General features: G+C 48.4%; 1 protein-coding gene and 1 long non-coding RNA gene across 3 annotated transcripts in view; one reads left to right on the plus strand and one right to left on the minus strand.

The window, feature by feature from the left end:
• Window positions 1–27647, minus strand: part of LOC142296187 (uncharacterized) — a 149362-nt gene that overhangs the window by 103248 nt on the left and 18467 nt on the right. The gene's annotated exons all lie outside the window — the stretch shown is intronic.
• Window positions 1–27647, plus strand: part of LOC142296186 (heterogeneous nuclear ribonucleoprotein L-like) — a 195705-nt gene that overhangs the window by 99810 nt on the left and 68248 nt on the right. The window contains exons 7-8 of the mRNA XM_075339490.1: window positions 8981–9052; window positions 16536–16750. Coding sequence (XP_075195605.1) covers window positions 8981–9052; window positions 16536–16750 — 287 coding nt within the window. The remainder of the gene's footprint in view (window positions 1–8980; window positions 9053–16535; window positions 16751–27647) is intronic.

Consider the following 27647-nt stretch of genomic DNA (forward strand, 5'->3'; position numbering starts at 1 on the left):
AACGCCGCCAGCTCGGACACTCTTCGAAGAGACGTGACCGCCACAAGAAAAACTACCTTTTGTGAAAGCCGAGAAAGGGGAACCTCTTTCAAAGGCTCGAAAGGCGGCTTCTGGAGAGCAATGAGAACCTTGTTCAGATCCCAGGGTTCCAATGGCCGTCTGTAAGGAGGAACGATATGACAAACTCCTTGGAGAAACGTGCGTACTTTAGAAAGCCGTGCCAAGCGCTTCTGAAAGAATACGGATAGCGCGGAGACTTGACCCTTAAGAGAGCTAAGCGACAAACCTTTTTCCAACCCAGACTGCAGGAAGGAAAGAAAAATTGGCAATGCAAATGGCCAGGGAGAAAACCCTTGAGCCAAGCACCACGCTAAGAATATCTTCCACGTTCTGTGATAGATCTTAGCTGAGGATGGTTTTCTAGCCTGTCTCATTGTGGCAACAACTTCATGAGATAAACCTGAGGCCGCTAGGATCCAGGACTCAATGGCCACACAGTCAGGTTCAGGGCCGCAGAATTCAGATGGAAAAACGGCCCTTGAGACAGCAAATCTGGACGGTCTGGTAGTGGCCACGGTTGGCCTACCGTGAGATGCCACAGATCCGGGTACCACGACCTTCTTGGCCAATCTGGAGCGACGAGTATGGCTCGATGGCAGTCGGACCTGATTTTCCGGAGAACTCTGGGTAACAATGCTAGAGGTGGGAACACATAGGGGAGTCGGAATTGCGACCAATCCTGAACCAAGGCGTCTGCCGCCAGTGCTCGGTGATCGTGAGACCGTGCCATGAAAACTGGGACCTTGTTGTTGTGCCGTGACGCCATCAGATCGACGTCCGGCGTCCCCCAGCGGCAACAGATCTGCTGAAACACGTCCGGGTGAAGGGACCATTCTCCTGCGTCCATGCCCTGGCGACTGAGAAAGTCTGCTTCCCAGTTTTCCACGCCTGGGATGTGAACTGCGGATATGGTGGACGCTCTGCTTTCCACCCACGTCAAAATCCGTTGGACTTCTTGAAAAGCTTGGCGACTGCGTGTTCCCCCTTGGTGGTTGATGTACGCCACCGCCGTGGAATTGTCCGACTGAATCCGAATCTGCTTGCCTTCCAGCCATTGTTGGAAGGCTCGCAGGGCAAGATAGATTGCTCTGATTTCCAGAACATTGATCTGCAGGGTGGACTCTTCCAGAGTCCATATCCCCTGAGCCCTGTGGTGGAGATACACCGCTCCCCACCCTGATAGGCTCGCATCCGTCGTGACCACTGCCCAGGACGGGGGAAGGAACGACTTTCCCTGTGACAATGAGGTGGGGAGAAGCCACCAACGCAGAGAGTCCTTGGCAGTCTGAGAGAGGGAGACAGTCCTGTCGAGGGACGTCGATTTCCCGTCCCATTGGCGTAGAATGTCCCATTGTAGAGGGCGTAGATGAAACTGCGCGAACGGGACTGCCTCCATTGCTGCTACCATCTTTCCTAGGAAATGCATGAGGCGCCTCAGTGAGTGCGACTGGCTCTGAAGGAGAGATTGCACTCCAGTCCGTAGCGAGCACTGCTTGTCCAGTGGAAGCTTCACTATCGCTGAGAGAGTATGAAACTCCATGCCAAGATAAGTCAGAGATTGGGTCGGGGTTAGATGAGACTTTGGAAAGTTGATAATCCACCCGAAACTCTGGAGAGTGTCTAGTGCCACCTTCAGACTGTGTTGGCATGCCTCTTGAGAGGGTGCCTTTATAAGCAGGTCGTCTAGATACGGGATGACCGAGTGACCCTGCGAGTGCAGAACAGCTACTACTGCTGCCATGACTTTGGTGAAGACCCGGGGGGCTGTTGCCAGACCGAAAGGTAACGCTACGAACTGCAGGTGTTCGTCGTGTATGACGAAGCGTAGGAAACGCTGATGCTCTGGTGCGATCGGCACGTGGAGATACGCATCTTTGATATCTATTGATGCTAGAAAATCTCCTTGAGACATTGAGGCTATGACGGAGCGTAGGGATTCCATCCGGAACCTCCTGACTTTTACGTGTCTGTTGAGCAACTTTAGATCCAGGACGGGCCGATACGATCCGTCCTTTTTTGGGACCACAAACAGATTGGAGTAAAAACCGTGACCTTGTTCCTGAAGAGGGACGGAGGTCACCACTCCTTCCGCCTTTAAGGCGGCCACCGCCTGCAACAGAGCATTGGCTCGGTCTGGTGGTGGAGAAGTTCTGAAGAAACGAGTTGGCGGACGAGAACTGAACTCTATCCTGTACCCGTGAGACAGAATACCCCTCACCCAACGGTCTTTGACGTGTGACAGCCAGATGTCGCCAAAGTGGGAAAGCCTCCCACCGACCGCGGGTGTGGGAATCGGAGACCGCAAGTCAGGAGGACGCCGTCTTGGCAACGGTTCCTCCGGCTGTCCTTTTTGGGCGTGACTGAGACCTCCAAGAATCTGAGCGTCTCTGGTCTTTTTGAGTCTTTTTTGACGAGGCGAATTGGGACCTGCCCGGTCCTCGAAAGGACCGATAACCAGACTGACCCTTCCTCTGTTGGGGTCTGTTTTGTCTGTGTTGCGGTAAGGAGGAGTCCTTACCCTTGGAGTGTTTGATGATTTCATCCAAACGCTCTCCAAACAATCGGTCACGAGAAAAAGGCAAATTGGTTAAGCACTTCTTGGAATGAGAATCTGCTTTCCAATGTCTCAACCACAGGGCCCTACGCAAAACAACGGAGTTGGCTGACGCCACTGCCGTGCGGCTTGTAGCGTCAAGAACAGCATTAATCGCGTACGACGCGAATGCCGCCATTTGCGAGGTCAATGGTGCTACCTGCGGGGCAAATGCACGTGTGACGGAGTCAACTCGCGCAAGCCCGGCTGAGATAGCTTGGAGTGCCCATACGGCTGCAAAAGAAGGCGCTAATGACGCTCCAATCGCTTCATAGATGGATTTCAGCCAGAGCTCCATCTGCCTGTCAGTGGCATCTTTAAGTGCCGCTCCATCTTCAACTGCAACCAAGGATCTAGCTGCAAGCCTGGAAATTGGAGGATCCACTTTTGGACACTGGGTCCAACCCTTGACCACCTCAGGGGGAAAAGGATAGCGTGTATCTTTAAGCCGTTTAGGAAAACGCCTTTCAGGATAAGCGTGTGGTTTCTGGATTGCGTCTCTAAAGTCAGCGTGGTCCAGAAAAGTGCTTAAAGTACGCTTAGGGTATCTGAAATGGATTCTCTCGTGCTGCGAAGCTGACTCCTCCACAAGAGGAGCTGGTGGGGAAATATTTAACATCTTATTGATGTTAAATATAAGATCATTAACTATGGCGTCACCATCTGGTGTATCTAGATTGAGAGCGGTCCCAGGATCAGAATCCTGATCAGTTACGTCCGCCTCATCACCCATAGATTCATCTCGCTGGGATCCTGACCATTGAGATGAATGTGAAGGCCCGTCATAGCGAGCCCGCTTAGGCTGCCCGGGGCCATCGTCCGAGTCAGAGTCTTCACCCTGAGGTGTATATGCCCGTCCCGGAGCTTGGAGCTGAGGGGGACCAGGGGGCAATGATTGCACAGTGTCCGTGGCCTGAAGTACAGGCCTAGCTCGCAATGTGTCAAGAATTTGTGACATAGTGAGAGACATTCTGTCAGCAAAAGCTGCAAACTCAGTTCCTGTCACCTGGACAGCATTCACAGGTGGTACACCCTGGGTCACGTCCAGCAGAGGTCCCGACTGTGCAAGCGCCGCAGGGGCCGAGCACTGCACACAATGGGGGTCCGTGGAGCCTGCCGGTAGAAAAGTCCCACATGCGGTGCAGGAAGCATATAATGTCTGTGCCTTGGCACCCTTGCGTTTTACGGACGACATGCTGCTGGCTCTCTGCAATGTGAGAGAGTCTATAGCCAAAGGGCGACCAGCGCTATGCAATACAAAGTATTTGTAAAAACAAAATACTAAGAATACTACTGGCACAAGAGGGGGTGAGCCCTGAGGGCTGCTTACCGCCCGCTGAATAGCGGGTAAGAGGCTGCAGAATTCCTTGTCTGGGTCTCCCCGGCTCCCCTCTGCAGCTCAGCGTGTCAGCAGGAATGGCTGCCGGCGTCTGTGGAGAGGGGCGGTCCGTGGGAGTTCCCAAACAAAAGTGCGGGAAACAGTGTCCCCTCTGTGCCGATTGTGAGGGCTGGAGTATGTAAAAACGACTCCAGCCCTCGGCGCTGATGCACTGGCCAGCGTCCCGCCCCTCTCCTGACTGGCAGGTCTGGGGGCGGGAACGAACGGAAGCAGGCCGCAAAAGCCGGGGACTCGAGTTATCAGCGCGGCCGCCGTAAAAGCGCGGGCCGCGCTGAAGTCCCCGGCGCACCACAAGTGCCAGCCGCGCCGCAGTCCCAGCGGCCGGCGTGACCGATTCCTAGACGTGGCCAGCGTCCCGCCCCTCTCCTGACTGGCAGGTCCGGGGGCGGGAACGAACGGAAGCAGGCCGCAAAAGCCGGGGACTCGAGTTATCAGCGCGGCCGCCGTAAAAGCGCGGGCCGCGCTGAAGTCCCCGGCGCACCACAAGTGCCAGCCGCGCCGCAGTCCCAGCGGCCGGCGCGACCGATTCCTATAAGTGTGCCTGCTTCAGCGAAGCTGAATGAGGCCATGGCACAAGCGCCGTAGCGCTGATGTCCCCCGGCGCACTACAACACCCAGCATGCTGCGGTGTGAGCGCCAAATGCACGGGGACACAGAGTACCTTGAGGAAGCAGGGCCATGTCCCTGATGTACTCCGCTCCATCCAGCATCTTCTCCAGGGGCTGTAGATGGAGCACGGTCTCAGTGCCTGGAGACCAGTAAATCCCACTTCACCCAGAGCCCTGTAAAAAGGGATGGGGAAGGAATCAGCATGTGGGCTCCTGCCGCCGTACCCGCAATGGGTACCTCAACCTTACAAACACCTCCGACATACAGTGGGGTGAGAAGGGAGCATGCTGGGAGCCCTGTATGGGCCCTCTTTTCTTCCATCCGACATAGTCAGCAGCTGCTGCTGACTAAAAACAATGGAGCTATGCGTGCGTGTCTGACCTCCTTGCGCACAAAGCTAAAACTGGGGAATCTGTACTCCTACGGGAGGGTGTATAGCCAGAAGGGGAGGGGCCTTACACTTTTAAGTGTAGTTCTTTGTGCGGCCTCAAGAGGCAGTAGCTATACACCCACTGTCTGGGTCTCCCAATTAGGAGCGAAAAAGAAAAAATCGCAAAATAAAAATGCAGGTTGTTCTTTACGGCCAAGAGATCAAGTTTTGCTGCAGAAAAAAACACAACAAAAATGCACTTCGTGAGCAAAGCCTTATGAAGTTTATGTACTTGTTGATAAAAATCATGTATTTTCTTGGATGTAGCTTGATGGGTTTTTTTTTTGTTGTTATTTTTTATAGCTCAGTGAAATTTTAATATTTTAAAATCTATTTATCTGATTTATTATTTGTCCACAATCTGTGCTAGTATGGCAATATGTGATTATTTTTTTTTTTATGTGTGTAATTTAGGATTCTAAAGACTGTGTGTGTGTGTGTTTGTTAAACTACACTGCTGAAAAAAATTAAGGGAACGCTTAACTCCCACATCGAATCTCGATGAACAAAAGATTCAAGTTGAAAATCGTTACTGATATAAATTGTGCAATTCGATGAGCATAAAATGCAATATCCTCTGTCAGTGGAAACCTAACATTGACCAACTAAGGTACAGGGTAATATTGTGGTACGGTGTTAGCCAGAAAAATCAATTGAAATACTATGTCCCAAGAATGACAAAAGTATTTTAGGAGTGATACCTTTATAGGCTAACCAAAAAAATTATATTAGCAAGCTTTCAGAGCACAAAGGCTCCTTCTTCAGGCAATTTAAAGATTTGTAATAATGCCTGAAGAAGGAGCCTTTGTGCTCTGAAAGCTTGCTAATATAATTTTTCTGGTTAGCCTATAAAGGTATCACTCCTAAAATACTTTTGTCATTCTTGGGACATAGTATTTCAATTGACCAACTAAGGTACATATGTCGCCCTTTATGGAGTGTGGTCAGAACCTTAGATACCAGCAGGCCGGTTAAAATCATTTTGTTGGGCTCTGGCAGTGCTTCTCCTCGCAGATGAGAGAATACTAGTCCTGTTGCTGGATCGATGGCATTCTATGGTACAGGCCTGCTCTCCTTGTGTAATGGCCAATGTCTTGGCATCTGCTGTGTGCTCTTCAGATTGTGTTGGGAGACAAAACAAACCTTCTTTTGTCGGCACATATGGATGGGTCATCCCAGGAGAGCAACAATATCTGGGCATCCTAAATTGACTGCAGGTACCCCTTCAAGCTACCATATTGACAAGGACACCCGCAAAACAGAAAACTAGAGAAAAAACAGTCAAGAAGGATAAGGAGAGCATCATTATCTGTGGTCCCTTTTTGGGAGTTGTCTTATCGTTGTCTCTCCAGTGCTCCTGTTGTCACCTTCATTTGAACCAAAACACGTTAAATCGACTGACAATTATGTTTTCTAACTGGACAAATTAATATTCCTTGAGTTTGATTCATTTGAAGTATTGGCCATGTTATACATCTCTGTGTCAAGGTGTGAGTATGGACCAAGATGCATGGACTGGCCGGGAGTCTTCTGACCAGACTTTGGGTCACAAGACCAGTGGTTCTTATTTGGACCACAAAACACTGATGTGTGAAACTGGACTTATACTGGGATGGTTAAGTATTCCCTTAATTTTTTTGAGCATTTTATGTTAAGAGTTGTACATTTTGTGTAACCTCCTACCAAATTCCAAAACCTGCAATCAGCTTATTGTCGGGGACCTTTGAAGAGAGGAGAGTGGTTGTGCAAACAGAATCAATCCTTTAAGTACTAAAGCGCAGTGTTTTAAATCAGAAGTGCTCCAGCTATGTAATATTTCCTCTGCTGAATTGCTGTCCTTCTGCACTAATCTTCTGAACTATGGCAGCAAAGACAGTGATTGTTTGCTTCCATCTGTTACATCCTTAGTGATCATTATCCTTGTCTATTCTACTGTTCTGTTAGGGTGCTTTCGCACTGCATTTTGTCCCCCAATCAGTGGTTGTGTCGGGCTTACATCTGAACCCCCTGCAAAATTGGATCCAGATATATGCTCCGACAAGGACATTGAATACACAGTGGGTACGGAAAGTATTCAGACCCCTTTACATTTTTCACTCTGTTTCATTGCAGCCATTTGGTAAATTCAAAAAAGTTTATTTTTTTTTCATTAATGTACACTCTGCACCTCATGTTGACAGAACCCCCCCCCCCCCCCAGAAATGTAGAAATTTTTGCAAATTTATTAACCAAGAAAAACTGAAATATCACATGGTTATTTGGACCATATAGTTATGGTCCTTTAGATGGTTCTACTCCTTCATTGGAGTCCAGCTGTGTTTAATTAAACCGATAGGACTTGATTTGGAAAGGCACACACCTGTCTATATAAGACCTCACAGCTCACAGTGCATATCAGTCCAAATAAGAATCAGGAGGTCAAAAGAACTGCCCAAGGAGCTCAGAGACAGAACTGTGGCAAGGCACAGATCTGGCCAAGGTTACAAAACAATTTCTGCAGTATTCAAGGTTGCTAAGAGCACAGTGGCCTCCATAATCCTTAAATGGAAGAAGTTTGGGACCACCAGAACTCTTCCTAGACCTGGCCATCCAGCCAAACTGAGCAATCGTGGGAGAAGAGCCTTGGTGAGAGAGGTAACGAAGAACCCCAAGATCACTGTGGGTGAGCTCCAGAGATGCAGTAGGGAGATGGGAAAAAGTCGGGGCTTTATGGCAGAGTGGCCCGACGGAAGCGTCTCCTCAGTGCAAGACATATGAAAGCCCTCATAGTTTGTAAAAAAAAAAAACAAAACACATGATGAAGGACTCCCAGACTTTGAGAAATAAGATTCTCTGGTCTGATGAGGCGAAGATAGAATTATCACTAAAAAGTTCTAAGTGGTATGTGTGGAGAAAACGAAGCACTGCTCATCACCTGCCCAATACAATCCCAACAGTGAAACGTGGTGGTAGTATCATGCTATGGGGGTGTTTGTCTGCTGCAGGGAGAGGACGACTGGTTGTAATTGAAGAAAAGATGAATGTAGCCAAGTACAGATATATCCTGGAAGAAAACCTCTTCCAGAGTGCTCTGGACCTCACACTTGGCCGAAGGTTCACTGTCCAACAAGACAATGACCCTAAGCACACAGCTAAAATAGCAAAGGATTGGCTTCAAAACAACTCTGTGACCATTCTTGACTGGCCCAGCCCTGACCTAAACCCAATTGAGCATCTCGAGAGAGACCTGAAAGTGGCTGTCCACCAACTTTCACAACAGAACCTGATGGAACTGGAGAGTATCTGCAAGGAAGAATGGCAGAGGAAGCCCAAATCCAGATGTAAAAAAACTTGTAGCATCATTCCCAAGAAGACTCATGGCTGTACTAGCTTAAAAGGGTGCTTCTACTCCATACTGAGCATAGGGTCTGAATACTTATGACAATGTGATATTTCAGTTTTTCTTGTTTAAAAAAAATTAGCAAAAATTTCTAAATTTCTGGTTATTTTTTGTCAAGATGGAATACAGAGTGTACATTAATGAGAAAAAAATGAACTTTTTTGAATTCACCAAATGGCTGCAATGAAACAAAAAGTGAAAAATGTAAAGGGGTCTGAATACTTTCCGTACCCACTGTAAAAGATGTAGATAGAGTCACCGTGTGCTGTGTTGTGCACCATTTTCGGGCGTATACGCCTACTGGAGGCGGACACCTAGACACAGTCTACTGTCTGCACTGTTATAGTCCATGGCCCCGTTGGCACATACGTTTGAATCCCATTTTGCAGGGGATCAAGACGTAAGCCCCAATGGGACCATTATATAGTGTGATTGAGATAATTTGTAAAAAGCTTTTTTTTACTAACTGCAACGATATATGCTCAACCTTTACATTTTACTCTATTCCAGACCGGGGCAAAGTACGCCAGAGACAAGCAATTCTGGGAGACCATCCATCATCCTATAGATACGATGGTTATGGTACGCAAGTTTTATATTTCCTTGAATAATTTCAGTGCTGTTCTAAAACTAAACGTTTATTTTTGCCTCACCAGTAGTGATAGGCAGACTCGTAGATAACCAGGACCGGCGGACCTACCCAGATTTAAAAGAAAACTCTAGTTCCGGGCCATACGCCGGTCCCCATATAAGTCTTTGAGGACCAGAATTCAGCAATTAAAAATGGTGGTAGAAGAGAGAGAAGGATAATAGCAAGCGCGCTATACTTACAGTCTCCAGCGCGGCTGTAACTGCTTCCTAGCTGCTCATTCACTTCCGGGGCCGCACATTAGCTTCATTGCATATGCACAGCTTTCTCCGCCCACCGGCGTCTGTGATTGGTTGCAGTCAGTCGCGCCCCCACCCTGAGTGATAGCGTGTCTGATGCTTCCAATCACAGGCACTATGTGCATCTATGGTGGTATAAAATATTTGGGGTAGGGTCCCCCCATGTTATGATATCAAGCACATATAAAGCATACGGCTGCAGCCCCCAGCCGTGCTCTTATCTTGGCTGTGTATGAAAATATAAGATACCTCATGCGGCTTATTTTTTTATTATTAATTATTAGTATTATTTAAATAATTTTAAAAAAATGACATGAGGTTCCCCCCCAATTTTGATACCCAGCCATGATAAAGCAGACAGCTGGGGCTGGTATTCTCAAGCTGGGGAGACCCATGCTTATTCGGCCACCCCCAGCCTAAAAATAGCAGCCTGCAACCTCCCAGAATTGCTGCATCCTTGAGATGTGACAGTCCTGGAACTTTACCCTGCTCTTCCCGATTGCCCTGATGCAGTGGCAATCGGGGTAATAAGGGGTTAATCACAGCTGCCAGTAAGCCCTACATTAGTGATGGTCGGCGTCTGAGACCCCTACACCATTACTAATCTGTAAATGACAGTAAATAAACACAAACACCCCAAAAATCCCTTATTTGAAATAAAATACAAAACAATACCCTCTTTCACCATCTTATTAACCCCCTAAAACACCCCTGCAGGTCCAACATATTCCACACGAGATCCCATAACGATGCCAGCTCTCCTACATCTGAAATCACAGCACGAGATCATGGAACATGACTGCTCGCTGTGGACTTCAGGCAGAGACTAAATGAGCCGCATGATCAGCTGTGACGTCACTCAGGTTAGGGTTCACTCACACTTGCGCTATTTTGACGCAAACGGAATCCGTCACTAATGTAGTACAGTTCATTTATTTACAGTGGAAGCGCGACATCATGTGGACACAAGCGGGTACTGCATGACACACACGTGCCATAGTAATGCGCTTCCACTGTAAATAAATGAACTGTACTACATTAGTGACGGATTCCGTTTGCGTCAAAATAGCGCAAGTGTGAAGCTAGCCTTAGTTGTGCGCACAGCTGAAGGTTCCAGTGACCCTCCACCTCTGACTGCAGGTGACCAAAATAGTGCAGTGCTTTGTTTAATTAAAAACTGAAGCACATCCCCCAAAAAAAACAACATGTAGCGATGGTGATTGAAAATGCAAAGGATCCTTCTTGTAATGCCACAATAAAAATACAATTGTTTTTAGCCACCTCCTGCAAAACTATTTCTTTTTTTGTTGCATTTTGCTTGGTCCTTATTACATAAAAGTTAAAAAGGGTGTTGTACTAATGTATAAAAAAAAGCATAAAGAAATGTTATAGTTGTATGTAAGTATTCACTAAATAGCTCAACACCTGCGATCCTTTCTTGGCTCCCTAAATGATGTGAGGAATGGTGATTCTTGAGAAAACCGATGCATACATTTTATTTATAATACATACACATATACACACACACACACACACACACACACACAAATATATACACATATATATATATATATATATATATATATATATATATATATATATATATATACACACACACATTGAGTGAAAATTAATTCCTCCACCTTCGGAACTTGGCTTTCAATAGGAATATTTTCGTGAGTCAAACGCAGACATAAGAATGTGTTCTTTAATTTCTGATATTCACTTTTCCACATAATCACTGGACAGTTGGATACACTTCTGCCAACGATGGACAAGTTTTCAGAAGCTGCCACAAAAGAAGTCCGACACTCTGTTTCCCCAACCAGCCACTCATGGTTCTCTCAACTTCTTCAGATGCATAGTGATGTCCCCGCAGATCTTCTGTCAATATCAGGAACAAAGGGAAGTCAAACTGCACCAAATTTGGACTTTATGTAGGATGCCGTATGGTGGTGAGCTTCAGTCTCTGAAGTTCCGCTGTGGTGGCGTCACCTTCTTTCTCGTAACCTGAGAGTAGTTCCTGGCAAATTTCAAGTCTGTGCGCTTTCATTTCAGACGTCCGCATGCACGGTACCCATCATGAACAGATCTTCTAATAACCAAGCAAAGCAATAATGGGACCTACACGTTCTTGTGAAAATGTAATTTCTCTCTGAGTGATATGACGATCCTCCTGAATCAGTCAGCGTTTTGTATCTTTATCTCAGTGGTTGCTGTCACAGGACGTGCAACTCTTTCTTTGTCACGCAAGTCAGACATTACCGCCTCATCATCTTTTAAATTACTGACCCAACGACACTCAGTGCTCACATCAACAATCACTATAAACTGCTTGTATTCTCTGATGAAATTCCTTTGGGGTGACACTTTCTTCTGTCAAGAATTCAATGATGGCACATTACCTAAATTCCATTGACCGACCCTCTGCGCAGGGTTTCATTCTTTACACTATAACAACACAACCGTTCATTGTTAAGGCTTCCCGCCAACTGGAGCTGTAGAGGAGAGTCTACTGAACAGTCCGGTACCTGCCGCATAACAGTGCTGCCATCTGCTAAGGAGTTACGAAGGTGGAGGCATTACTTTTCATTTAGCCCCCGTGTGTGTGTGTGTGTGTGTGTGTGTGTGTGTGTGTGTGTGTGTGTGTGTGTGTGTATATGGATATATATATATATATATATATATATATATATATATATATATATATATATATATATATATATATATATATATAAAGCTGAGTGTATGTGTGTGTATGTACAGTATGTCCGTTAAAGGAACCCGCACCGTCGCATTTAGAAACACAAATTTTGCAGACACCCCATGTGACTGAGGGAACGTCATAGACTGTGTTTTGAGGGGAGAATTTAACCCTGAGTTATTCGCTAAAAAACCTACTTACATTAAAGTCAGTGGAGCTGGGAACTACAGTGCTACATTGCTGTCCTGGGAAGCCCTACGCGAAAAGCAGCGTCGGGGCCCCCAGGACAGCAACTGCCGTGGAATCACCCAAATGGGTAAGCACAGATGATTTCTTCTACATCTGGTTACCTTGTGATTGCGGCATGGTGCCAGCAGCCCAGCGGGCTCTATCATCTTTGTAGTTACAAGGCTGTGACCAATCACACATGAGTCAACCACCTTTGGTTTAATTTTTCTTTATACTGTGCCAGCATTGTGGGGACTACTGCCTGCATTGGTGATTTAGCACACGGATAGGCTTGGAGCACCATGCATACCTGTTATTGGTATTACCTATGTAATGCATGGTGGGTGCTTCCACACGTGTTGGCAGTGTGACCCTGGTGCTGGCCAGTCTCCACCCCTGATAAATACTGGGTTGTCTCCTGTGTCCGTGGTCTAACACAGCTACAATGATTTACCTTACTTGATTTGCCTAAACGCTGCTTGCTTGTGTACATGCTGCCATCTGTGCATATTTGACACTGTGCTTCTCAAGAATCCTATTCCATGACAACTGCTGCCCTATCTTCTTGCACTTTATCTCCCCTTATTACTCTGTCTACTATTTTTATGGATTATGAATTATATTTAATAAAATTTGTAGATTTTATATAAAAAATAATTGGAATATGACTGTTTTTTTTATTTTCTATATTGCTTGGAGTCTCCACATGCGAGTTCTATAATGTGTCGGATGTATGTGATTGTGTTCTAAAAACTGACACAATAAGAAACCAAGGCTAATGCCATAATATTTAGGGTAAGTTCACACAGTGCGTTTTTCGCGGCGTTTTTGCGCAGTTTTCGGGTGCGTTTTTGCTCAGAAAACTGCATGACTTTGCTTCCCCAGCAAAGTCTGAGTTTTCATTTTTGCTGTCTGCACACAGCGTTTTTTTTCAGCTGCGTTTTTGTGGTGCCACAAAAACGCAGCATGTCAATTATTCCCTCGTTTTTCACTGCGCTTTTCATCCATTGAGTGCAATGGGATGTTGAAAGACGCAATGAGAAACGCAAATAGCTGCGTTTTGGTGCGTTTCTAAGACCAAAAACACAGCTATAAACGCAGGAGGTGGGTAGTAAAGTGACGTGTACAGGAAGAGGATTCCTTCTGTCAGTAAACACAGAAGCGTGAATCCTCCCGGTACCGTCACCGCCGCTTCCACCTCCCGTCATGTGCATGTATGCTGCTGTGCGGCGCCATGTCTGGGCGGGAGGTGGAAGCGGCTGCGAAAACAAAAGTGAACAGTAGAAAAAAAAAAGTTATACTCACCTGTCTGCAGCCTCCCGGTGCCATGCCCGCTCCCAGCTCCTCTCACGGTATCGCCGCTCCGGGTGTGTGCAGTCTCCCCGGGCAGTACGATAGATGCAGGACCTGGCGATGGATCACCTGATGCAGTCACCTGACGCATCAGGTGATCGTAAGTCTCGGGCTGACGCCAGCGGCCGGCCGGCTTCACCTATCAGTGGATGCGTCAGGAGACTTCATCCCTGATTACCGGCAGCTGCTGCAGCGATCGAACTGGATCAGGCTCCGCTGCAGGAGCTGCCGGTAATCAGCACATAAGTGAGTATTTTTTTTTTGCACCGATGCATCAGCTGATTGTATAATCGGCTTTTGTACAATCAGCTGATGTGTGATGTGCTTCAGCCCCTAGAACCTGACACATCATCTGATCGCTTTGCCTTCCAGCAAATCCATCAGATGATATTGGATCCGGATTGGACGGCGCGGGACCATTGACCCAGGATTACTGCAGAGGGGGGTTCTTTATTTCAATAAAGATGGAGTCACTAATTGTGTTTTGTGTTTTATTTCTAATAAAAATATTTTTCTGTGTGTTGTGGTTTTTTTTATCTTTACTAGAAATTCATGGTGGCCATGTCTAATATTGGCGTGACACCATGAATTTCGGGCTTAGGGCCAGCTATACAGCTAGCCCTAACCCCATTATTACCCAGCGAGCCACCCGGCATCAGGGCAGCTGGAAGAGTTGGATACAGCGCCAGAAGATGGCGCCTCTATGAAAGCGCCATTTTCTGGGGTGGCTGCGGGACTGCAATTCACAGCGGGGGTGCCCAGAAAGCATGGGCACCCTGCACTGTGGATTGCAATCCCCAGCTGCCTAGTTGTACCCGGCTGGACTCAAAAATTCATTTTTTTTTTTAAATTATTTCATGAAATTCATGAAATAATAAAAAAAAAAAAAAGGGCTTCCCTATATTTTTGGTTCCCAGCCGGGTACAAATAGGCAGCTGGGGGTTGGGGGCAGCCCGTACCTGCCTGCTGTACCCGGCTAGCATACAAAAATATGGCGAAGCCCACGTCATTTTTTTTGTTTGGGGGGGGGGGCAAAGAAATCCTGCATACAGTCCTGGAAGGAGGATGCTGAGCCTTGTAGTTTGACAACTGCTGTCTGCTCTCCTGCATACACTATTGGATGGAGGATGCTGAGCCTTGTAGGTCTGCTCCCCCTGACTCTCCCTCAAGCATACAGTCCTGGATGGAGCATGCTGAGCCTTGTAGTTCTGCAGCTGCTGTCTGCTCTCCTGCATACACTATTGGATGGAGCATGCTGAGCCTTGTAGTTCTGCAGCTGTCTGCTCTTCTGCATACACTAGTGGAGAATGAAGAACACATTGAAGAAGGAAATGACATCAGACCTTTTTTTTTGTTCACTGATAAAAAACGCATAAAGACGCAGTGAGCAAAAACGCAGCAAAACGCAGCAAAAAAACGCAGTGTGTGAACCTAGCCTTAATATGGTTCCTCTGATTCTATTTGCATTAGTAATTCTAGAGATCTGTTTGCACATGAATTCAATTTACTGCTCCTCTAACTGGAGCAAACAAACGGAATGTACAAACGAAAATGTGAAAATGTGACCTTATCCTATCTCACATCCAAGCCTGGGCTCATTCCTCTTACTTCTAGTCAACGGAGAATGTTTTGAGTGGGGTGGGTGAAGTAGCTGTTGACTAAATGTTTAGAGCTTGGGATATTTTTTTTTATAACCTAACCCTGCTTTACTCTTATCCATAACTTTATCCCTGACCTGTCTGGTGTGTTACTTGATTTTCATGATGCTGTTTAATCCATAATGTTTTCAAGAACAGCTGCAATTATACTGGGAATACATTACACAGAGGTGGACTCAATTTAATAATGAGGTGACTTTTGGAGACAATTGGGTCACTTATGATTTTATTTAGAGGTATCAGACTACAGGGGGCTGAATATAAATGCACATCACAATTTTGAGATGCATATATTTTTTTAAAATATTTCCTTTACACTTCACAAACACTGCGTTTTTCAGATTATAAGATGTACTTTTATTACCCGACACCTGGGGGTAAAATGGGGTTTGTCTTACAACCTGCATATGGCTTACCGGGGCGGCGGTGGTGGAGCAGGGTCATAGCAGGCAGGGTCAGCGATACTGAGAGCTCGGAGGAGCAGTGGTGCGGCTCAGGAGGGTCGCAGGACGGGGTGACTCAGCAGTGGGTACATTGATCTGACTATGGACTCCATTGAATCGCCAGTGGTTGACTTGATGGACTTCAAGAAATTGCCCACGGAGCACTATCTGTGCATGTGCCACCTCCACGGCCATTTACTTGAAGTCCATCTCGTCAACCGCGGGCAATTCAATGGAGCACCAGGCAGACTAATGGCACCCGTCGCCGAGACACCCTGTCCTGGAACCCTCTTTAGTCGTTCCACTGCAGTGACAGCCTCGCAGACTGCCGCCAGATCAATGGCGCCCGCCGTGGCCACGACACCCCCAAGCCCGCAGTATCGCCAACCCTCCTGAGCCACAACACCCATTCATGTGAGCTCGCCGCATCGCCGACCCTGCCTCGTGTGCCAATCCACCACCGCCACTCCCCCCTAGTGAGCATTAGGATTAAGACGCACTAGGATTATAAAGACTGATCCTCATTTTAAAATTAAAAATATTTTTTTTTTTATTTTCCTCCTCTAAATTTGGGGTGCATCTAATACTCCGGTGAGTCTTATAAAACAAAAATACAGTACTTATATTTTATTGGAATTTTATATGTTATATAAACACAAAAGTAACATTTGTTTGTGGGTGTAATGTGAAAAAATAAAATGTTGAAAAGTTTTTGGGGTATGAATACTCTTTCAAGGCACATGGAGTTTTACAAACTGTTGTTAATAACTTACAACTCTGCATCTTTATAGGCAATCATGGACCATTGTTACCGTTGCCAAACCGCTACAGAATGGGATCTAGAGACACCCCAGAGCTGGTTTCTTATCCTTTGCCTCAGACCTCTTCTTACTTCCATGGTGGCCCTCCTCTAGGTTCAGTAGCCATGGTTAGTGGCCTCCACCAAGAAAAGATGAACTGCTCTCGAGTGTTTAACCTGTTCTGCTTGTATGGAAACATTGAAAAGGTGAGGTTGAGCCAAGGAGCTGTGTACAACTTTCCTTTCTTATCATGGGTATTTGAAAACTATTTGTGTGGTCTTTTTTTACTGTACAGAATACATGATTTTGTATAACAAAAGGGGTGGTTCACCTCTTTTCATTACGGACCACATCGATATAAAGTTGAGAAACAAGGCTTCTCTCAAATACCTTGTGTTGCTAATAGTGCCTGTGAGTGGCGCTATTTCGGTTCTCTCACCCCCTTCATGTGACCCCCAGGCTCCGTGACTTCTGATGTCCGGTGATCTCACATCAACTGAGGCGGGCCGCAGTCCTCCTGAGTGACTCGCCTGTCGGCGGTGTTTCACTGCTCACCACAACCCAGCATCACAGCCCAGCACCTCCATGCTCCCTTCTCCTTCACTGCAGAGCGCACAAGCAGGAGCGATGCTAGGCTGTGACGAGCTGTTAAACTCCGCCCACAACCCAGTGACTCACGGAGACTGGGGCCGGCCGCGGTCATGTCAGGTCAGCAAGAAGTTGACGTGACATCACCGGACATCAGAGGTCACGAAGCCCAGGGAGTCACACGATGGGGATGAGCGGTCCGCAATAGTGCCGCTCGCAGGCAATATTGGAAACACAAGGTATTTGAAAGAAACCTTGTTTCCCAACATAATAATGATGTGGCCAGTAATGAAACTGGGTACACCACCTCTTTAATTGAAAAATTAGTGCACTCTTTCTAGTTCCTACCTGCAGTTTCTTTTTTTTAAATTCTTTATTTTAAATTCTTTATTTTAAAGCCAAACTCGTAACTAAACATAACATCCCCTGCTCCCCACTGGGACGCAGGTATTATTACAGAAATGACGGTAATATATATACAAACAGTCAGCACACATATACAATTCCCATCCCCACTACTACTCGAGTGTGGCCCAGTTTACACCTTTTATAAGCCGACCCAACTTAATGATAGTAGGGAGAAGAGCGAAGAAAAAGAAATCAAAGCCTGAAGAATATTGAAGGCCTGTAGAGAAAGAGAGATGAGAAGGAAGGGGTGGGAGGAGAAAGCAGGAGGGAGGGCCAGAATGTAGTGTAGGAAAGAAGGAAGGGGGGGAAGAGGGAGAGAGAGAGGGGAAAAAAAAAGAAAGGTGGATCACGACTCCTGAGGATCAGAGAACAAGTCTGCGTACTCCGCCGAGTAGGTGAACTCCAACCATGGAAACCATGTCCTATAAAAGTCTTACTGACTGTCGTTAATAGAGGATGTCAAATCCTCCATATGCATCAGATCGTTAATCCGCGAAACCCACTGTGTCAGCGTGGGGGGGGTAGTAGACTTCCAGCCAAGCGGGATGGAAGACCTGGCAGACATGACCAGAAATCTAAGCAATGATCTCCTATATTTAGAGACCGGGAGTTCGGATAGCTGTAGAATAAATAGCTCCGGACCCAATGTCTCAGTTGTACCGGTCACCCGTCTGATTACCTCCCCCACCTCTGACCAAAACCGCTGCAGAGAAGGGCAAGACCAAAAAATGTGCACAAAATCACCCTCCCCCAGACCGCATCTCCAACAAGCAGGGTCAGCTGAGGGAAACATTCTATGGAGTCTGGTCGGGACCCTGTTCCACCTAGCCAACAGTTTGTAATTAGCTTCCAACAGTCTGGAACTGATCGAAGTTCTATGTGCCAGCTGGAGGATGTTGTTTCTTTGTGAGTCGGATAAACTAATCCCCAGGTCCCTCTCCCACTGCAGTAGGTAGGCCGGGGGGGGGGGGCAAATCTCCCGGATCTGATAGCATGTTGTATACCAGGGATAGTGAGTGCCGTAGGACTCCCTCTCCCAGGCACAACTTTTCGAATCCCGTAAGAGGTCCGGCATATCGACTGAAGCGAGGGAGGGAGTGCATGAAGTGCCTTAACTGCATAGCCCTCCATTCCCCCAGGGGACCCGAAGGCAAAAGGCCCCGAATATCCGCTAGTGAAGGCCATTCCCCCTCTCTACCCAGATGGCAAGCTCTGAATTTGCCCCCTGAACCCAATTTCTAAAGATCGGGTCCGAGAGACCAGGACGGAATTCCGGGTCACCTAGTATGGGTGACATGGGGGAAAGCACTGGCAAGAGGAGACGTCTGACCTCCCCTCTCGAACAGCATTCAAGAGTGGCGCCAATGGTGGGATGGGATCTCAGAGCAGGCAGGGAGAGGTTCAAAAGCCAGGGGGTGACCGGGAGATGTATTTCCGAGAAACTCTGTCCTAGGGCGACCCACGGCTTTGTGCTGGAATGGCGGCACCAGTCCAATACCCTAACCATATGCGTGGCCAAATAGTACTTTTTAAGGTCTGGGATACCCAGGCCTCCCCTACTCTTAGGTCTGCACAAGAGAGACCGGGAAAGTCTCGCAGGTTTGTTGGCCCAGATAAATTTGATATGTAGAGAGGCCAGTTCCTTGAAGAAAGAGCTAGGGATCCTAATCGGCAGGGATTGAAAGCGCTATAAGAGACGTGGCAGGATATTTATCTTCAATATTGCACATCTCCCGAACCATGTGAAGTAGCCCTTCCCCCAGTTAGCGCAATCTTTTCTAATAGATTGCAGGAGCGGGAGATAATTCAACTTATAAATTTGGCTAGAGTCCGCAGTCAACTGAACGCCCAAATACTTCAAAGACTGGCTAGCCCACCTAAACTCGAACGCGGATTGTAGCGATGTGACTTGCTCAAGGGGGAGAGATATATTTAGGGCCTCCGATTTTGACATAATAATTCTAAAGTTGGATAGAGAGGAGTATGTTTCCAACTCTCTCAGAAGATTAGGGAGGGAAACCCGGGTCAGTAATGAAAAAAAGCAAGTCGTCCGCATATGCCGCGATTTTATAAGTAGAACCTGAGACGTTAGGGCCCGAAATGTTAATGTTGCCTCTGATCCGACTGAGCAGGGGTTCCAGAGTCCATATGAAAATCAGGGGTGAGAGAGGACAACCCTGTCTTGTTCCATTGCGAATGGGGAATCTCTCTGAAAGGAGACCGTTCACTCTGACTGCTGCCGAAGGGCTGCTGTACAAGGAACAAATCCAAGCAAGCATCATGCTCCCCAACCCCACTGCCCGCAGAACCTCCTCCATGAAAATCCAGTTAACTCTGTCGAACGCTTTTTCTGCGTCGGTCGACAGAAGCATCAAAGGCAGCCCATCGGATTTTGCCTTGTGTATTATGTTCAGAGCCTTAGTCGTGTTGTCCCTTGCTTCCCTACCAGTCATGAACCCAGCCTGGTCTGGGTGAACAATCTCCCCAAGCAATGGAGAAAGTCTATCCGAAAGAATCCTAGTGAAGAGCTTCAAATCTGTGTTGAGGAGGGAAATGGGTCGGTAACTAGAGCACGAAGTAGGGTCTTTGCCCTCTTTAGGGATGACTACTATATTAGCGGCTAGGGTGTCCCTTGGCAAGGGGGCAGCTTCAGAATGTGGGCCACGGTTGAATGCTGAGAGAAATGGGGAAATCAAAATGGAATCCAGCTTTTTGTAATAGAGCAGAGGGAAACCATCCGGGCCAGGGGCCTTACCTGTGGGAGATTTTTTAATTGCGGACCGGTATTCCTCCTCCGAGATGGGCCTTTCCAGATCGGCCGCAGCCTCCGGTTTGAGATGTCTCAAGCCGGAGTCCGTGATGTACATCCGTATACGGCTACGCAATTCCGTCCTGGCCCTCTCAGACCGCCCCTCATCAATTGCATAGAGGGTGGAATAGAAATCTTTAAAAGCGGAGGCAATGTCTTTCGGCAAAGTAGCCCACCTGTCTCCCGCGGTGTGCACCTTAGAGACGTATCCTCTCGCTCACTGAGTCCTCATAGCTCTAGCCAGGGCCCTGCCACTCTTATTGCCAAATTCATAGAAATGCCGTCTACACTTAGCCAATGTTCCCCTAGCTTTATAATATAGCAGGGACCGCAGCTCCTCCCTCTTCTTGACCAAAGTGGCCCCCACGTCCCCTCCCAGAGACCCCTTGTGTATTGCCTCCAGCTCTCTGTCTGCCAGAAGGGATGTAACCTTAGCTTCTCTTTCTCTCTTCAGACGAGCCCCATGTTTGATGAACAGTCCCCTCACCACACATTTGTGCGCCTCCCAGACTATGCCCAGGGACAACTCCCCTCCCCCGCTACAGCTGAAATATTCCCTCAAGGCCTCCCTTATTTCCTGCATTGTCACCGGTTCGTCGAGTAGCGAAGTGTTCAGGGTCCACTGACTCTGCTTCCCGATGGGGCAACCGAGGGATAGAGTTATTGTGATCAGGGCGTGATCAGAGAATGATATGCACTCGATTGAGGAAGCCACCAGAGAATGTAGATCCCCATGTTTAAGGGAAAAGAGGTCCAACCTGGAGTAGCAGTCATGTACTGCCGAGTAAAATGAGAAATCTTTGTCTGATGGGTGCATCAATCGCCATGTGTCTATTAGTTGATGGTCATGTAATCCCCGTCGCAAGCGACGTAGTGCCATATGTGGCAAACTGGACACCCCTTTGGAACTATCCCTCGGCGGCTCCAACACAACATTAAAGTCACCCCCGAGGACCAGAGTACCCTCAGAGAATTCCTCTATCTGCTCAAGGTAACGCAGCAATGTAGGGCATTGACCCGAACTTGGCAAGTAGACCGCCACGAAAGTGAAAGTCTGAGTAGCAATGCGTCCCTTGAGCATCAGATGCCTTCCCTGATCACCCGATCGAGAGTCCAACAGTTCCCATGGGAGCGTGCTGGACATTAAGATGCTCGTGCCCCTGGATCTAGAGTCAGGGGAGGGTGAGTGATGCACTACAGGGAACCTTCTATCGGCTAGTCTGTATGGTTTTGCCTCACAGTAGTGTGTTTCTTGGAGGAAGGCGACCTGAATTCGGTTTTTCCATAGTAGGTTCAGAAGAATAGACCGTTTCTCCGGGCTGTGAAGACCCTTAACATTCAGTGAGCCCACCCGAAGCTCGGCCTGTCTCTGCTTCGTCATACTCCGTCACTGACCTCTGGAGGGACGGACAACAAATTACTGAAAGAAAAAAAAAAGGGGGAAATAAGAGGGTGGGGGAAGCGGATGAGTGGAAGAGGGGGGGTGGAGAGGATGTAGGCAAACAAGAGCAGAGACTCTTTAGCAGGGGAAAGAGAAAGAGATGTAGCGGAAAGAGCAGAAAGTGGAAAGGCAGAGAGTGGAAAAGCAGCTGTTCTGCCGCTCGCAGTACCAGGGACCAGCCCAGAAACCCAGAAACTGCTTAGGGATAGTTAGGGACAAGAACTGACATGTGGCCAGAGCTCCAACCCGCGCCTCACTTATATATGCTTGATGACCCAGACCCCAAACAACCGGGGAGGGTCTGTCAAATTAACCTCCCGCGGACCCCCCCACCCAAGACGGAAATGCAAGAAACCCCTCCCCCCCCCGCCCGCCCCCCCAAACGACCCAACGTCGACAGATTAAAGTTGCCATGAACGTAAGTCAGTACACTGTGGTCTGTTGGGCCAGTCGTACGGCCAGGACTCTTGCCATCGGAACGAGGAGGACAGAGGACACCCCCAGGCAACCCCCAACCATACTCCTCTCCCAACCATATAGCCACCACTTTGGTCGCTTCTCCGACCTATCAACACCCGAGAGATTTCATGCCCCTCAAAGATCATCACATTGGGAAGATTGGATGCCCTCCTTCCTCCTTCGCTGTCCCGTTGGGGCCTGAGGTTCCCACTCCATCCAGTCCGGGATTGAGCAGTCTGGTATTCCAAGAAAGTCATACAATTTTGAAAGCTCCGAGTGCCTCCTCAATGGGAACACGGAGTCCCCCTTGCGGACAATCAAATGAAAGGGGTGGCCCCATCTGTACGAGGCACTCGCCTCTTTGATTTTGAGCAGGAGGGGGTGAAGCAGCCGTCTCATGTATAGTGTGCGGCTGGAGACATCCGGGAATAGCTTCACCCCCATCCACTTCCACAGAGCCATGCGACCAGGCTCCCTGAAGAATCCTCTCTCTGTCCCCATAATAATGCAAGCGACATAATACGTCTCTGGGGAAGGAAGCAGATCTGGGGCTAGGCCTTGCGACCCTATGAATTCTGTCAAAGAGATAGGTGGCCTCAGGGGAGCGATCAGTGACTTGATTGAATATGGATAAGACTTTAGTGCGCAGCAGATCTTGGGGCCAGTCCTCCGGTATACCCTTCAGCCTGATATTGTTTCTCCTGCCCCTGTTTTCTTGATCGTCAAATAGCAGGGCAAGCTCCATAATGCGGGCATTAGAAGTCTCACAGTCCCGTTCAATCTTCACCATTCTACCCTCCAGGGACTCCTGTGCTTGTTCTGTTGCCTCTATTCTATCTTCCAGCACCACCATTTCCTCCCTTAGGGTAGCCAGCGCCATCTGCTGGGAGGATTCTATTCTGGCCACCACATCCTCCAGATCTTTTTTGCTGGGGAGGGTCAAAATAAGCTCTCTGAGCCTGCAGGTCATCCCGAGGGGGTCGGGGGGCTGGTCGCCTGCCATCAAGGGGCATTCTGCTTGCCGCAGAGGAGGAGGGGTCCCTGGGGTGCAGAGGATCGCGGGGACTCCCAGCTCGGGCGATTCCCCCGGATGCTGAGGCCTCCTCTGCCTCCCCAGTATCATGCTGTGTGGCCGGGCCTGCAGGTCCCCCCCCTCCTCCATGATCCTGTACCTGGATTCGCCGCTGCTGGTCTCCCCGCTGTGGTGTTCGCTCGTTTCTCCCCTTCACAAGACACCCGTGCTGCTGCAGAGGCTGTGGGCGGGCGTCGGGTCGCACCAGGGAAATTCCCAGCCGGGGAACGCTGCTGAGACGCCGGCGCCATCTTGTCCTGGGCCGCCGGCAGGGGCTCCCGGCCCGGCACCGCCAGGAATCTGGAAAGGCTCCCCTGGGACTTCTGGCCCGCCACGGGGGATGCGGAGGCGGGAGCACCGCCCGGTCTTTTCTTGGGGGGCATCCTGGATGAGAGGGGGCCGCGGAAATCTGTATATTAAAGCCGTGGGCGCAGGAGCTCTGGAGGTAAGCTTCCTCACGCCACCATGTCTAGGACACGCCCCCCCTACCTGCAGTTTCTAATAAGTGCTCTATTAAGAATGCAGAAATCTACTTAGTCATTTTGTTGATCCATGCTCATATCCATCATCAACTTTGAGTCTTGTGTTATGCGGGCTTCACACGGTACGATCTATCGTGCGATTGCACGAGCGATCGTACCCGCCCCCGTCGTTTGTGCATCACGGGCAATTAGTTGCCCGTGGCGCACAAAGTCGTTAAACCGCCGTCACACGCACTTACCTGCTGAGCGACCTCGCTGTGGGCGGCGAACATCCACTTCCTGAAGGGAGAGGGACGTTCGGCGTCACAGCGGCCGACCAATAGAAGCGGAGGGGCGGAGATGAGTGGGACGTAAACATCCCGCCCACCTCCTTCCTACCGCATTGCCGGCGGGAGCCGCGAGACGCAGGTAAGCTGTGTTCATCGTTCCCAGGGTGTCACACGGAGCGATGTGTGCTGCCCCGGGTACGATGAACAACCGGCGCCATTAAAAATAAACAATTTTTTAAAAATAAGCGACGAGTACACGACTCACGATTTGTGAGCGACTTTGCGTCGCTCGGAGGTGTCACACGAAACGACGTTGCAAGCGATACCGGATGTGCGTCACGAAAACTGTGACCCCGATGATTTGTCCCACTCCGTCAGCAAGTATCAACTGTATATTACAGCTGCAATTGCTGGGATCAGCGATAAGTCACAGACTTTTAACCCCTTTTCACACCAGAGTCAGGTGCGACCTATTTAAAGAGTAACTAAATGTTTGCAAAAAAAAATGTATTTTTTTGTCTTTCAACTGCAGATGAGCAGGGTAGTAGGTCCTTAGACCCCCCACCTGTCGTTCAAAATACCCCTGAGAAATTCGCTTGTTCAAACCACTTTGTGCTAGATATACTACCACAATATTGATATCTATAAAGAACAGCAGCAAACAAATGATCAAGAAATTTAAAAATGTCATTGTTGCTTCATATATACAAAACAAGAATTTCTGTTTAAAAAGTAGGGTTAAATTTTGTTACTTGGGCTAATATATCTCTGACTACAGATTGGCAGCGATACAGTGGAACCTTGGTTTACGAGAACAATCTGTTCTGGGAGTGTGCTTGTAAACCAAGTTACTTGTCTAGCAAAGCAAGATTTCCCATAGGAAATAATGTAAGCTCAGACAGTTCGTTCCACAACTTGTTCAATGTCCCATCCTGGTCCCCTATACACACACACACACACACACACAAACACACACACACACAAACACACACAAACACACACACACACACACACACACACACACACACACACACGGATTAAGGGTAACCAGGGCCCCGGGCTGTTCTGGATCTATGGCCCCCACTCCATCCCTACACACGGGTCATGTGACTGGTCCATCATGTTACACCTGAAACAGATAATTTCTAAAAAATAGTTGGCGAAACTATAACCTAAAAAACATCCACTAATCTATATATATAATTGCCTTATTCGACAGACAGACAGACAGACAGGTCTGTCTGTCTGTCTTGCTCCAAAATTGTGTCGTTACAATTTTGCCGTCGCAATGGCCGCTGGGCTCGGCCTAGCCCCGCCCCCACACAGATTGGCCGCTTGGCCTGGACCCGCCCCCTGCATGGATTGGCCGCTCGGCCAGGCCCTATCCCCCTCACGCATTGGACGCTCGCCCTGGCCCCGCCCCCCCCCCCCCCACGCATTCCTAGAACCCACACAGAGCCCCGACTCCCAGGTGACTGCTGCAGCCCTGGAAGCCCACACCGGAAGGACAAAGTGGAAAAAAGGCCGAATGTGTTAAACCACTAGCTTACCCCAGCTCCCGGCACACGTGTGCCAGAGCCGGCGCGATCCCGTGCACTGTGTACACTACAGTGGCCCCCCAACAACCTCCGATCACGTGTTCTCATGTGACCAAGAAGTTGCGCTGCCAGTGTACTGTACACAGTGTACCGGAGCGCACCGGATGTGTGAAAAAAATAGCTTACCCTGGCTCCCAGCACACGTGTGCCAGAGTCGGCGTAGGCTGGTAACTATAGTACACATCGGGTAACTATAGAAACCGCTTTCCTTAGTTACCCGATGTAACTAGCTTACCCCGGCTCCCAGCACACGTGTGCCAGAGCCGGCGTAGGCTGGTAACTATAGTACACATCGGGTAACTATAGAAACCGCTTTCCTTAGTTACCCGATGTAACTAGCTTACCCCGGCTCCCAGCACACGTGTGCCAAAGCCGGCGTAGGCTGGTAACCATAGTACACATCGGGTAACTATAGAAACCACTTTCCTTAGTTACCCGATGTAACTAGCTTACCCTGGCTCCCAGCACACGTGTGCCAAAGCCGGCGTAGGCTGGTAACCATAGTACACATCGGGTAACTATAGAAACCGCTTTCCTTAGTTACCTGATGTAACTAGCTTACCCCGGCTCCCAGCACACGTGTGCCAGAGCTGGCGTAGGCTGGTAACCATAGTACACATCGGGTAACTATAGAAACCACTTTCCTTAGTTACCCAACGTAACTAGCTTACCCCGGCTCCCAGCACACGTGTGCCAGAGCCGGCGTATGCTGGTAACCATGGTACACCGGGTAACTATTGAAACAGCTTTGCATAGTTACCCGAGCCATGTCCCCGCACGGATTAACCGCTCGGCCAGGCCCCGCCCCCTTCACGCATTGGCCGTTCAGCCAGACCCCGCCCCCTGCATGAATTAAACGTTCGGCCTGGCACCGCTCCCCTCACGCATTCCCCGAAGACTCCCAGGTGACTCCTGCACCCCCGGAAGCCCACACCGGCAAGCCAGCCGAGACATACCGTTGCGTTGCTGGGATCGTGTCGGAGCCAGCGTAAGCTGGTAAACATGGTACACATCGGGTAACCATGGAAACCACTTTGCTTACTTACCCGATTGTGTACCATGGTTACCAGCGTATACTGGCTCCCTGCCCATTAAGATCGTTGCTCTCCCGCTGTTAAACACGCCGATGCGTGCTGCACAGCAAGAGACCAACAAACAAAAAATGAACCAGCACTGTCGCTTTGAATAGTTATCCGATGTGTACCATAGTTACTAGCTTACCCCGACTCCCGGCAAAGACTGTTAACCAGTGTACACATTAGGTAACCCATCCAATCCATTTATTACATTATTATTCAATCTGCTAACCTACATACACATTCTAGACTACCCGATACGTTAGAATCGGGCCACCTTCTAGTCTAATATATATGCCCTTCAGTTTAAAAAACAAAAAAACACTAAAGCATAGTATTGAACAGTCCAACTTTAATCTGTAAACAAGACTATTGCAAAAATAAAAAATGAAAAACTGAGCAAAAACCCCATGTGAACATAGTTTAACAAATACTGAAGTAAAATACTCATCAAATTCTCAGCGTGTGCACGAGGCCTTACGAATACTGAGGTAAAAAAAACCCTCACCATTACTGAACATGTGCACATGATCCTAGGCTATGTTTACACAGGGTGTTTTTTTCTGCAGCAAAATTTGGGCACAAGCTGCATCTTATTATTACCAAGTATTTACATTAATCCAATGAAAAAAAAAATGAAAAAAAATGCAAAACCGCCCTATGTGAACATAGCTTAACAAATACTAAGGTAACAAAAACGCTAAAGGGTACTTTACACGCTGTGATATTGGTACCAATATTGCTAGGGAGTGTACCCGTCCCCCGTCGGTTGTGCGTCACGGGCAAATCGCTGCCCATGGCGCACAACATCTCTAACACCGTCACATGGACTTACCTTCCCTGCGACGTCGCTCTGGCTGGCGATCTGTTTCCTTTCTAAGGAAGTGGTTCGTACAGCGTC

Source organism: Anomaloglossus baeobatrachus, chromosome 3, assembly GCF_048569485.1.
Source record: "Anomaloglossus baeobatrachus isolate aAnoBae1 chromosome 3, aAnoBae1.hap1, whole genome shotgun sequence".
Taxonomy (NCBI): domain Eukaryota; kingdom Metazoa; phylum Chordata; class Amphibia; order Anura; family Aromobatidae; genus Anomaloglossus; species Anomaloglossus baeobatrachus.